Source organism: Rattus rattus, chromosome 5 (genome assembly GCF_011064425.1).
Source record: "Rattus rattus isolate New Zealand chromosome 5, Rrattus_CSIRO_v1, whole genome shotgun sequence".
Taxonomy (NCBI): domain Eukaryota; kingdom Metazoa; phylum Chordata; class Mammalia; order Rodentia; family Muridae; genus Rattus; species Rattus rattus.
The window spans coordinates 70,328,074-70,341,940 of NC_046158.1; the positions used below are offsets into that span (position 1 = coordinate 70,328,074).

Consider the following 13,867-nt stretch of genomic DNA (forward strand, 5'->3'; position numbering starts at 1 on the left):
AGGCCCAGGGCCATGATGGCATTTTGCAGTGAAACGTCAAGTGTGGATCTTAGGCAAATGCTTCATCGAGGGAGCATCACTTAGGTATGGGATGAGCCATCCACTGTGCAGTCTGTAGACAAACAGCTGAATGCTGCGGTGCTGGGCTCTGGCAGTGTTCTGGGTACAGAACCCTACACCCCACAACCTCCGCACCCTTTGCACCCTCCCCACCCTCCCCATTCTCCCCAAACCTCCCCGAGTTCCTCTAAGCCAGGCTGCCTGGATTGGGACATGCCTGCCACCCCATGCACCAGGTATGATTTTGAACTCTGGGTGTGGGTTTACTTCTCCAAATGATGGGGCCATTGCTGGTATCCAGGATACCTGTGGATGTCCTGGGCACTGAGACATGCTCCCACCATGTGCTTGTTTGGTCTGTAAATAATCACATGGTGACTAGTGTGTAAGTCACCTCACCCTCAAGGCCAGTTTGTCACCTGTCAGTTGTACTGCCATCATAACACAGTGAGTCACAAGACCATGATCTCCTCCTCTGACCTTCAGTTTTCTTATCTGTAAAGTGGGTACAGGAGGCAAGCACTGACAGCAAGGTTTAGGGGCTGTCTTTCCTGGGGAGGAATGTAAAGCTGGGAATCCCCCTCACTGCTGCCCATCCCCCAGCCAACCCGGAAAAGGAGGCATTGGTTGGAACCCACTAGAACTCCCTGCTCTTACCTTCTAGTGGCCCCAGCTTCATAGTGTGGGATTCCCGCAAGATCTCTGCTACCGGCTTGCGGGTATAGAGGATGGTGGCCCCGCTCACATTGACTCGGACCCGCTGGGCCCTGGTGGTGAGGTTGGTCAAGCACAAAGCCAGCTTCAGGTCCTGGCCGAGCACCGGTGGCTCCAGCACTTTGAACTTGCCAGTGATGCTGGGTTTGGTGACAGGTTCCAGGAGGTCATCGCGCCAGATGCCACGCACACTGGCCCTGCGGATCCGCCGTCTCCTCCCCGAGGCTTCCACGCTGAGCAGCTTCTTTAAAGCTTTGCCGTACACCTGCCTCTCCTTCCGTGACCCTGCAGGGCACCCTGGCATTAGGAGCAGGCAGTACACTCTTCCTAGCTGGGTCCAGACTCTGTTGCTCTGGGAAAGCCCAGCAACTGTTACCACCTGACATTCCCATGGCTCTCCAAGCGCTCAGCCTGGAAGCCCAAGTGTCATAGGGAGCCCTTTGCCAAATGTCCATGTTCGCTTCTCTATTTAAATATACATCACAATAGTTGTTATCCCATTAGGTCAGGAAATTTCACATAGAAAAAAATCAGTTTTCAGCATCTCTGACAGCTGGGTGTCAAGACACTCATCACCATCATATAATGGGATACTGATTTTGGGCCAAGGCCAACTCAGGACACAGACATAGACAGACAGACAGACAGATCTCAGGAGTCTACATTTTGAATTCCAGAACGTCTCTGCAGATGGCTGACAAGCTCTCCTTGTACACCAGCCTACCCTGATGGGACAGGAAGAGGACAAAAGAGTGGTGATCCCAGCAGAGGTGGTAACCAAGGAAATGCTGGTGTCTGGGGTATGGATGCTGGGGAGAATAGAGCTGAGGTTTGGGGTGTTTTCAACAGCAGAGTGGCTGGTAAATATCAGACTCCCTTCCACAGAAGGCGGGGTCCCATGCCAGTCCCGCCTGTCTTACGGAGCCCCAGATTATCTGGGCAGGGGCAATCCTGGGAGGACACACTATGTGGACACAGCAGCTCTGGCAGGGACTCTGGAACAGACGCACCCCCTCCTTCCTGTAGCCTGCCAGTGTCACTGCTCTGGTTTGTGTTCAGGGAGCGGCAGAGAGAAACTGATTTCAGTTTGAAGCAGCTCTGAATCACTTGGTAGGATGTTCTAACGAGCAGACATGGCTGGGCATATGGCCAAATTACCACCCTGTCCAGGGGTCTACTTCCCTATGGGAAAAGGAGACCTTCAGGGTACAGTGTTGGCGGCGGCAATTAGAAAGCCTCCATCTGTCTTGTTTTTATTCCCCAACAGACACAGGTTCTTCCACAAACTAGGGGCTCGGCCGTGGCAGAGGTCAGGGAGATGACAGAATCCAGGGGCCCCGATTCTTGTTTTGCACTGTGCCTAGTCCGTGTCTCCTGCTTGTGCCATCTCCACCACCTGCTACTGTCCCATGACCACTCTCTGCCACCCTGAGGAAACACCACTCACACTACTGTACACAGAAAAGTTAACCCAGAAGAGAGGCTCAGCAGGCAGGGAAGGCAGGCGCGGGAGGCGCAAAGGATGCTGAACCGAAGCTACTGTTGCCAACCTCACATCTGGAGACGGTCTGGCCCCAGATCTCCCATGGGCCATCGGCAGCCCACAGACCATCGTGGGGAGGCTGATAAAGGCCCTCACCTTCTGGATACTTGTAGAGGCCTGTGATGTCCACACGGGAGTCACTGCCCACCGCCTTGGTACTGATGCACCTGCCAATCTTCTTGGTGTCCGAGTACACACGCTCCCGCCTCTTGTCCTCGTGCCACAGCCAGGTGATGTAGTCCGCATTGACCTCGGCAAAGACGAAGGGGCCGTCGTGGGCTAGATGCACATCACCCTCACGGATGGCAGTGACCGAGGCAGGGCCACACTGGAACGTACCTGGGCAGGAGAGATACCATGAGCAGTGTTCTGCCAAGCGGGGCTGGGGCCACCCAATGAACCCTACCTTCGCTCTCCTCTTGGGGCGTGGCATCCAGAACCTGCCAGCCATCATAGGATGGGCCCAGGTCCTGTCGTGCAAACCAGCTCTCGTTCCAGACGTGGAAATTCCTGCCAGAGACACATGGGCAAGGAGGCAGCTATGCACATACAGAGGCACAGAGAAGGGAAGTCCCTATTGCAGACCAGCGCTGCTCTCACCTCATGGGTCTCACTTATTTGCCTGGTCTAGTGGACACTTTCATATTTGTATGTGCATGGATGTATGCCATATATGAACAACCTGCTTTCAAAATGAAAGAAATACAACTTCAGGTCAGGCCAAAGATCTTGCCTCATGCCGCTCACACTCTGTGGCTAATGTAGGCCTGGTCTGTAGCTCCTCATGTAAGCCAGGCTGAGAGCGGATCTTTCTTTCTGAGCCCCTGAGGGCTAGAATCACAGTCATGTGCTGCCATACCAGGCAAAAAGGCAGGATATCATAGTAGCAATTGTCATGTGAGTGTGAGTGTACATTTGGATGTACATGTGTGTGCATGTAAGTGTATGTGCATGTACATATGTGCGTAAGTGTGTGCTTATGTGTCTGCACCCTTGCATATTTGTTTCTTTGTGTTTATGCATCTTCCTACCTGTATGTTGCGGTATGTTTTGTTTTTGCATGCTTACATGTATGTATGTGTGTATATGCATGTCTCTGTGTATTTATGCGAGTGTGTTTCTGTTTGTGAACACGTGTGTAACTATATGTATAGTCTTGTGTATATCCATGTGTGTGTTCATTTTAATGAAAGAGACAGATAGGGAGCCTCAAACACTATAATAAATTCTGTGCAGAAAATTAGGGCCTTGTACCAGAGAATGGCTGCTGGAAACCTACTCTAGGTAAATGATAACTAATATGAGGCCTATATTCAGATGAATTAGCCAGAGAGAGACCAGAGGGAACAGTCTCCTGGGTAGGGGGAACAGTCTATACAGAGCCCAGGAGACAGGAAATTCTTAGTGCCTTGGGAACTGGGAAGTGTGTTTATCTTGGGCCTGAGAGATGGGAGGGTGGTAGGGTGCAGGCTATGCAGATGTGTGAGCCCTGGGGAGACTGCCTTGACTATTTCATCTTTCTATGTTCATGGTGAGGACATGAGATTAGGAGTGGTGGTGTCACTAGCACAGGGTCACACAGGAAGCGAGAAAGCATCATAGGAAAACCAGACTCCTGCTTTACTAAGCTGGAGTTAAGGGGCAGTGACACTCTTTCCTGGGGAGGCCATTCTCATGGAAAATACATTGATAAATGTCTGAGAGCTAAAGGGAGATGACAACACTAGGAGACCTTGTCTGTGTAAGGAGAGGAGAGAGGGACTGAGCACTCAGGACTGGGCTGAGCAGCTCCTGACCTCTGATTCTCAGTGACCTGGGACCTACCACATGCTGTCTTCTGTCAGGTCCTCCAGGGTTCGGCCATAAGAGTCCACATATTTGTCCACACTCAGATTGCCATCGGTGTCGTGGGCTGAGTTGAAGTTGGACACCACCCTGGTTGCAATCCCCAGGCACCTGAGGACTGTGGAGCAGAGAGTCTGCTGCAGGCTGCTCTGCCTCTCTGGCCTCAACCCCCAGTCTCTCCACTGTGGAGCTCCTCCCTCAGAACCACCAAGTCCTCTGCAGTCTCTCAGATGGCATCTGTGGATGCTACTGTCACCTTCATCTTGGTAGGCAAGTTCTGGGTCCGTAGGACAAGGCTATGTACCATTCTGAGGGACTCTGAGGACCACAGGGATTAACCTGTGACACTCAACAAGACGGGGCAGAGGGAGGATTTATGCCAAACAAAAGACCAAAATGCCAAATAAATGAGCTGTTTGGTTCCCCTCTTCTTAAACCAGATTTCTATTTCCTCTTCGTTAATGAAAACTGATTATAGCATATGTAAATCTATATAAACCCATGCAAATTTAAGGTGTGTGTGTGTGCTGATGAGAAGTCTTTCTTTCCGTACCTGTGCACATGACGCCAGCGAAGACCCAGCATTGACCATATTTAACTGGCTTGTACTTGCCCTTGAACCACTTCTGCAGGATGGCCACACTGCCACGCCAGTTCAGTGGGTTGGTGCCACCGCTGTATTTGCCCTGCCACTGGCCTTGTACCACACCACGGTCATTGTTGCTGTTCACCTGAGCAGAGAAGGTATAAGTCAGTCACGGGGCAGGTATCTCTATAATCTCCTTTCACTGTAAAATCGTCTTCAAGCTTTGGAATCCCAAGTCAATTCAATGCTTTCTTAAAGTACAACGTGTGACATGTGTGTGTGTGTGTGTGTGTGTGTGTGTGTGTGTGTGTGTGTGTCTAGAATGTAGATCACATGGTTAACATGCAAGAAGCCTGGGACTGGGTCTAAACACTTCCCCATACACAAAATTTAAAAAGCCTACTTTTTTATTATTTATAATTTTCAATTATCTTCAATTTGGACAGTCTGTTGTCCAAAGTCATCAATGACTAGGGAGTTTCTCCTGCTTTAAATATCTGTGTGTTAGTTAAGTGTGGGACCATTAGTGGTGTTGTAACCATAGCTGCATCAGGTGCCTGTTGAACACTACTGTGCATGGAGCACTGCCCCACGGATTTTATGTATGGGGGGTTAACTCGTTTAACTCTGCAATGTAAAGCCCTTTATCCTCCTGTGTATTTTCAGAGGAGAAAAGTGAAATTCAGAGATTAAGGGTCCTGCTTCAATCGATTAGCAAGGGTGCGAGCCATGAGTCCGGGACTTAGACTTGCAGCCTGGGTGGCTGTCCCCGGGCTGCAGTATGGCAGCTCTGGGATCCTTCGCTGATGTTGACTATCCAGCCTCCATCATCGTTCTAAAGTCCTGGGCAGCTGAGACCATCTAAGAAATACAGCTTTACTTTTAGAATCCCAAGTCCCCAACCATGACCTCAACACTTGTACGGTATTAGTCTTTCTCAGAGGGCCAGGAAATCCTCTGTGAGACTGTATCTCTTAGAAATGACCTGGAAACATCGCCTATGATACCTCAAAAGAATGGCTGTCTGAACAAGTACAACAGCCATAGACACACTATCATGCAAGGTGGAAACCTCATGGAGCCCCACCTATAGACGAAGAACTCCCCACAACTAAGAATGATGTGGGAGGAACAGTCTTCCCCAGGGTTGAACTCCCTAATTTGTTATCCAGTACCAAGTGGTCAGCCCTGAAATCAAATGCACACAAGTAACAGTAACCAGACTAAGAGGCTTGTATTTATATATTATATACTTAAGCATTGTATACACACACATACACAGACACACACACACACACACACACACACACACACACACACCGCACTCCACAATGGGGAAAAAGGCGGCAATGATTTTGAGAGGGAGCAAGGGAGGTATCGGAGGGCAGAAAGAGAAAGGGTATAATGATATAATTATATTTTAATTAAAAATAAAAAATCAATTCAATGACTGGAGAGGTGGCTCAGTGGTTAAGAGCACTGACTGCTTTTCCAGAGGTCCTGAGTTCAAATCCCAGCAACCACATGGTGGCTCATGACCATCTGTAATGAGATCTGATGCCCTCTTCTGGTGTGTCTGAAGACAGCTACAGTGTACTCATATAATGGATAAATTTAAAAAACAATTCAAATAGTAGGCTCTCTTCCTGCCTTTTGTGGCATATGGCCTCTAGCTTATGATCAGTTAAAGTGTGCACTCCTTCCCTGGAGAAGTGGGATCTGGGCTCAGACACTTTTCTCAGAAATGTTCTTGCTTTGTTGCTTTGATCACAGAAGTGAGATTCCTGGCTTGTCCCAGTTTCCAGTCCCCTCCAGCCTGGAGGCCTGAGTGAGGGCTGGGAACTCATCAGGCATAGGATGAGCAGGAAACAAAGAGCTACCAGCAGCCAGAGTGAAAGGCTTGAGATAAGATAATACCTAACCACCTTGGGCATCTCCAACCACTCAGGAACCCCAAGCTGGAGCATCCAGGAGCTGGAGCAAGCCATTCTTATGGTGTCCTGCCAAATTCTTGGCCTACAGAATTGACTGTGGCACAGGGTGTTTGATAGCACAGAGTTTGGGCGTGGTTTGTTATGCAGCAATGGAGAGAGCAAGAGGCGAGACTTGGTGAGATTCTTAGGGTGCGGTGCTGAGACTGGTCTGTGGGCTTCTTGAAGGCAGGCTATAAAGATGGTAATGGCCTCCTTACCATGGCACTGATGATCCTGGTGACGTAGACTGGGTCATGGCGGTGGGACACGTCGGTGGCTGGGTCCTCCTGGTGACTGGGACTTCGGTCCAGGATGGAGAGGCAGATGTTCAGGATGTCCTCTTCAAACTGCTCCCAGAGAAGCTGTACTCAGAGGCAGAGTCTTATCCAGGTCCTCCCAAACCCCACCTGATCTGTTGCATGTGTCTATACCAGTTTGCACCAACTCCCTCTGGGGACATTAAAATCCTTCAAAGGGTCATCTCGGAAGCTTCAACCTTCCCACGCCCTTCCCATGACTCCCCATGATGGTCCTTGAGCCACATATCCATCTTACTGACACACTGCATGTTTCCACACATTTCATGTACATTTGGATCAGATGATGACACTTAACTACTAGGATTTTCCATGCAAACGTCCTCTAAGAATCTGGAAGGTTTAACAGCCTTGGGCCTCTGTGGTGTAGAAGAAGCTGTAGCTAAGGGTGGTGACTCTTTAGATGGACCCTAAACTTCCAGGGTATTACTGCTGACCAGCCCTGCAGCCCTTAATGCTTTTGAGCCTCAGCCTGTCCTTAGGTGGACAATCAAGTCCCAGGTGGCCCCTGGAGCCTAGGCAGGCAGAGTCCTTTAAAAGAGTCTATTTAATAGAGTCTTTAATAGAGATTTAATAGAATCTCCCTTGATTTCCACTCCTAGTTGCTTGGGCTGCTCCCCTACCCCCATTTAGGTCTGGCCTAACTCTGACAGGGACCCAAACCTGGGATCTATCATCTCAGATGTGAATCCTTTCACCTTCTCTTGAGCTGTCTCTGCTCTGTTCCATATATCTCCACTCTTCACCCGTTGTGGCTGGTGTCGTAGCTCATCAGCCCTATGTGTGTATGTTCTGTACCCTTGTGTCTGAACTGAATGTATGTGCCACTTTCCTTGTCATCCTTGACAACGCAGTACAGATGTCTAGCATTTCCACTGCTTTAGGCGTTAGGAGTGACTTAGACCTGAACACATACAAATGTTCAAGCCCACACTAACCTTTATCTCTTAGAGAAGGGACTTGAGCATCTACGTGTTTTGGTGCCTGCCGTGGGTATAGAACAAGTTCTCTACAGATAATGGAGGGGCTCTCAAAGCAGAGTCCCAGACCAACAGTGTCAGCATGCTGTGGGTGCTTGTTTAAAGCACAGATTTCTAGGCCTGCTTCTATGCCACCTGCGATTTTAGACTTCCTGTGACTGATGCATGCTCATGCTTGGCAATCACTGGTTGTAGCTACTTAGATTTCCATACAGAACTGGTTTCTACTTCCAAACTGTGTCTAACATAGCTCCCCCATTCCAAGGGTTCAGCACAGGCCTTGGCACAGGGGATGGGAGCTGAGAGAATGAATGAATGGATTTGCCTGCCTTAAGAGTTGGCCCAGCTTGCCCCTCCTAGGAGGAGGTGGTAGACAGAAGTCTCCTAGGTTGCTTTTAGCACGCCCCAGCCCCAGTCCACCCTGTCTGGCTGTGCCCCTGAAATGCCAGCCCCAGTCCACCCCATCTGGCTGTGCCCCTGAAGACCTGCCCGTAGTTCCAGCCCTGGGCTTGGATGTGCTTCTCCACGCCTCGGAAGATGATGCCACTGTCGTTAAGCACGTACTCCTGCCTCTCCTCCTCTGAGTCCAGAAACACATCATCCTCTGAAAAGCAGTCAGCAGACTCCATGAGGGCTGGGGCTTTGTGCTTACTGTCCTGGGAAGAGCTTAGCAATATGACAGAGCTTGGAGGCTGACCTGGTCTCGACAGAGCAAGGGGCTTACTAGCTCCACGCCTCTCTTGCTAAGAATCACTGTTTCTGGATAGTCCCCCCTCCTTCAACCCCTTGATATGATGGATATTCCACCTTGATGCTAGTGGCAGCCTTATATTTTCTGAACATTAATAAGGTCCTGATCCTAGCCACCCCTTGCTGAGGCCTTGTGATCCAACTTGTATGTTGCAGTGCCAGACAAATGAATTCCTGCCCCTTCTACAAGAGTTGGGTCCTGTTATTCCCACCTTGCAAGGAGGGAAACAGTCTCACTGAGGGATGCGTTTAGTAGACCCGACTGACACCCCACCACCATTGCTGCCGCTATAACCCATCCTTGAGCCTCTCCACTTTTCTCAGCCCCTGACTGGTCTCTTACATGAGAAACCTCCAGCTTCCTGCCTCTCTCCAATGGCTCTATTGCCATGCCTGATTTGGGGGACTTCTGCCTGACCCCAGCCCTTGGTTTTTGACTTCCTATCCCTTGACTTGCTTTCCAAGCACCCCAACCCCCAACCCCATGCCATCCAACCATAGATAGACCTGCCTCGGTCTCAGATGTGGCACTTCCTACCTGGGCACCAGGGATTGAACAGGAGAATGAACTGGCCCAGCTTTCGGTCACTGTGTTTCCTGCGGGAAGCGGCCCTGGCACTCAGCAGGTACCGGCCGATGACTGCATTGGAAGGGCTGGAGAGGCTGACGGTGACTGTATTCTCTGTCTGTTCCTCCTTTGCAGCTGTCCAGGTGTCCCCTATTTCTAGCTCTGCTGTCTGGAATATGGCTTTGGTGTGGAGAGCCTCAGATGCGTGGGGTCCTGGCGGGGAGGAGAAGGAATCAAGAGACTCTGTCTCCTCAAAATGCTTGTTTAGAGAAGAGGAAAAGCTATAGGCCTAGAAGCCCAGACTCCATCCCCCAAATGCTGTGAGGGAGACTGTAAAAGGAGGGACTGGTCAAGCTCAGAAAGCCCTGGGACAGAGTGGGCACCTCTCAGCTGCCCTGCCTCCCAACCATCCCTTGGGCAGAGGAGAAAGTGGTTGCTGGCTTTTAATTTGGCTGGAAAAGCAAAGAAGAATTTGGATTCCAGAAGTGTCTGACTATTTTCCATGCCCATAATGAGCCCTGGATCCCTTCCTATACACAGGGTTCCAGAGAGGTCACCTCGCACAGCATTTTCTACCTTTCCCCTGGAGACTGTTACCAGAGGCCCTCAGGATTCAGCCCACTTCCCAGAGACTCACTTTTTCCTAAAACCCAGGGTACTGATGGAAGGATCTCAAGTTACTGGTCATAAAATCGGTAGTCTGTGGACCACCAGGGCTTCTGGCAAGGCCAGTTACCTGTCTCCACGGTGAAGATGAGGGCCTCCTCGCTGTCCAGGGCTCTATTCAGATCCAGGGTCAGACTGAATAACTGGCCCCTTCGAACCACCAGCTCAGGGCAAGGGTAGTCTTGGGTGTGGTGGGCAGCACCATTTTCTGAATGCCGCCAGTCCACCTTGGTGATTCTGACCCCTGAACAGGAGGAGGAGAGAAGTGAGGCCAAGCTCCTGAGGCAGCTTCCTCTGTACCTGACTCTGTCTTCCATCTGTGTCACCGTGACAGTACAGATCCATCTGTTCATGACACTACTGGCTCTTGTCATCAACAGTACTTAAAGTTCATGTGATACTAGGCCTAGAACCACAGTAGGGGCAGGTAGATCTCTGTGAGTGTGAGCCAGCCTGGTCTACATAGTGTGTTCAACTATGTAGTGTGTTCATCTACATATGTGTTCTACTTAGTGTGCTCCTGGGCTATGTAGTGAAACCCTGTCATAAAAAACAAAACAAAACAAAACACCCCCCCCAAAAAAATCCCAAGCCCAAAACAAACTAGCAAAACAAACACCAAAACAAAACAAAAATAAAAACAAACAAAACAAAACCCCAAACCAAAATAAACCAAAACAAACTACAAACCCGCTATACAAAGAAAATGTAAAAATTTGAAAGTTAGAACTAGAATGCAGTTTCTTGTTCAGACTTTTTTTTATTCTTCTTTTTATTTTTTTGCTGTTGTCTGGAGGTCTGTGACTAGCTAAGGAAATGCGAAGGAAATTCATTTTGGAATTAAAAATAAATTTCAGCAAGTAGGTTAACTCATATCAGAATAGACCAGCGATGAGGGTTGGCGACATAAGCTTTGCCTCAATCTCATGTCTGGTGCTGAGATAGAACAACGGAGGCACACTGTGGTCCTCAGTGGTGGCACAGTGACACTCAATGCTCCTGGGTAGAGCCTCAGAGTCAACTACAATGGTCAGAGCCTGACTTGACCATTTATTGCATGAGCAGCTTTCTACTTGTATGGTCTGTATCTTACTGTCCTTTTCTACAGAATGGGCATAATGATGTCACAGGAGTGGTTGTGAGGACAGCTTGTCATTTAGAGCACTCAAAAACATGAGAAATAAGTAATGATTCGTCGTCATTATGTTCCAAATGAGCAGGGACAACACCTGAGTTGAGTTACACTTGGCTAATTACTGTTTAGCCATACATGCTGTTAGGGGCCCAGGACCTGAAAGGATAATGACAGAGGGACATTTTAAAGAGTGACAAACAAGTCTTAGTTGGGAAGGTAGCGATGGGGATAAACCTTCAGTTGGTAGAGCCACTCTAGGTGACAGAATGATGAATCTGACCTCAATCCTAGATTTCTCATCCTTCAATCTATTTGAGGTTTATTTGTTTATGTATTGAGTGTCCTACTGAGTACTGGGGACCCAACAGTCTACTGTGCAGCTCTCTTCTTCCACATATTCCTGCCACCAAGATGTTGCCCTCAGACACACGTAGAGCCAAATTGAATCCTCTGTTGCAGGATATTTGATCACACTGTGAACCTCGAGATTCTGTTGTTTACTGGAAAAAAAATCCGTTTTTAGTTCTGGTGTGGCTCAGTCTTAGCACACACCTTTAATCCCAAATCCTGAAGGTAAAGTTAATTTGTAGAAGGAAGCACTCACATTTGAAGGCGAGGTCTAAATGAGTGTCAGACAAAGTGATGAATCAGAGAAAGATTGGACAGAACAGGACATGCCCAGTTTTCACGTGAACAGAGAGGAAAGAGAGGTGACTTGAGAGAGAGTGGTGCAGAGGAAGAGTAGAAAGGCAGTTTTACCAGGACAGTTGTACAGAGACAGGTTGCAGAGAGAGAAAAAGCTAAACCCAGGTGAAGACAGCATGACCCAGAGAGTGAGAAAGCGAAGGAGCCAGAAGATTAGAATAGATTGCTAGAGTTAGTGTGAGGTCAAACAGAGCAATTCGGTCAGAGGCAGAGAGAAAAGCCAGATTGAATAACATCTTGAAGAGGAGTTTGAGCAAGAAGAGCCAAGTTGAACCAGCCAGCCAGAGTTCAGAAAGAACAAGAAAGGGCGAGCTCATTTAGTAGCAAGTCTCAGAGGCTGAAAACATTCTAGGCCTAGATAAGATTGTACAGAGGCTAGAAGCTTCCAAAATGTCAATTACATACACCAGGCAAATAAAAGCTACATTTACATCTGACCCCCGATGTGATTGGAGAAAGAGAAAGCCCTCCACCATTGCCAAAAACAGAGGACATTTGACAGAACGTCAAAGAGGACGGGAGACATCTGACAGAAAATTGCAGAGGAGAAATTTGCCTGGGATTGTCTCCAGGGGAAGCATCAGTTCTTTGAGTTTGACTTGGGAGACTCCAAAGAAGCGGTGGGGAACTTTAAGCCCAGAGCAAGGAATGACACAGGGCCTCCGAGACAGTGAGTTACAGTAAGTAAGCAACAGCAAAAGACAATTTTAATTATATAAACAGATTCTGCCTGGATTAAAAAAAATGAAACTCCATTTCAGATCCCTTAAACCAAGGGTACACGTTAAGGGGATAGAAATGTTACTTGAAAAAGCCCCTTTATCTTTAAGTTGTATATTTACCTTTCTGTGCTGTCTTTATGCTTGGCAAGTTATAACTGTGTTGGGGCAGACCCTAAACCCTATTTTTTTTTAAAAAAATTATTTTATACCCTGAGTGTGTTCTGCAAATAAAATCAATAAACAGAGAAAAAAGAGAGAGAAAGGAAAAAAGAAAAGAAAGACAAAGTCATTGCTGTGCTCATTGCAATTTTAACGACCAGAGTAAACTCCTCCCTACTTTTGATTTCAATCTTTATATTTTTTTCCTCCAATAAAGGTTAATAAAGTAGTTGTGCAACACAAAAAATGGCTATGACAGTACAAAGGCTTGAGAGACAAAAGACAGAGGAAGTAAGAGAACAGGAAGTGATTAATTGTGAACCTGTGGCACCTAATGAAATTGAGGATTGAGAAACACAGCCCTTTGACAACCCTAAGAAGCCTCCCTTGCTGGTGTGGAGCCTGGCATGGAATGCAAGTGCCTAAAAGTGTTTAGTTCATGTGTGGATTCATAAAGACCTGATTTCACCTTGATAAACAGAAAGGGGAAATAAGATCAGCTAAAAGACACAGATTATAGAAAAAACTGCTGAATTAGATCAACCTGTATGCTTTAAAGATGTTTTAACATCAGAATGGAAGTCAGGTAATGTGTTACATTGGGGAACAGTGTTTTGTTTTGTTTGTTTGTTTGTTTTCTGTATTTCCACAGGTGGTGAAAGACTATGAGTTCTATCAAAATTGATAAAGATCCAATGTAAGTATAAGAAGCTTCCACGTTAAAGGTACAAGGAAAGAAGAGACAAAGAAAGACAGCAAGTCAGACAAGGAAAGCTGATTCCCTTTGCAGAGGGACAGCCCAACAAACTGAGTGAAAAAGGACAGATTGCTCATCAGACTGGCAGACTGAAAACCTTGATGATGAAATGAACTGTTGCTGAAGTCAGATGACCAGGACTTCAGTTATGAAGGGTCATCGCAGACAGATCTTCATAAGGACGTTTGGAATGTTAAATTCATGGGATTGATAACTGTTTCTGTTGTAAAAGTTAAAGTGTGTACAATTTTTAGCTCAAAGGAAAAAGGGAACTGTTGCAGGATTTGATCACTATGTGAACCCTGAGATTGTGTTGTTAAAAACCTGTTTCTAGTTCTGGTGAGGCTCAGCCTTAGCACACACCTTTAATCCCAAATGATGAAGCTA

The 13,867-nt window shown here is 47.8% G+C and overlaps 1 protein-coding gene across 1 annotated transcript in view; it reads right to left on the reverse strand.

Annotated features, from left to right (window-relative positions):
• Tgm6 (transglutaminase 6) overlaps positions 1-10,355 on the reverse strand; it is a 14,298-nt gene extending 3,943 nt beyond the window's left edge. The window contains exons 1-9 of the mRNA XM_032902566.1: positions 10,073-10,355; positions 9,307-9,549; positions 8,504-8,622; positions 6,940-7,068; positions 4,716-4,893; positions 4,142-4,280; positions 2,724-2,827; positions 2,414-2,656; positions 718-1,059 (exon numbers count right to left, since the gene is read on the reverse strand). Of these exons, the coding sequence (XP_032758457.1) occupies positions 718-1,059; positions 2,414-2,656; positions 2,724-2,827; positions 4,142-4,280; positions 4,716-4,893; positions 6,940-7,068; positions 8,504-8,622; positions 9,307-9,549; positions 10,073-10,355 (1,780 nt within the window). The remainder of the gene's footprint in view (positions 1-717; positions 1,060-2,413; positions 2,657-2,723; positions 2,828-4,141; positions 4,281-4,715; positions 4,894-6,939; positions 7,069-8,503; positions 8,623-9,306; positions 9,550-10,072) is intronic.
• Positions 10,356-13,867: the final 3,512 nt, after the last annotated feature.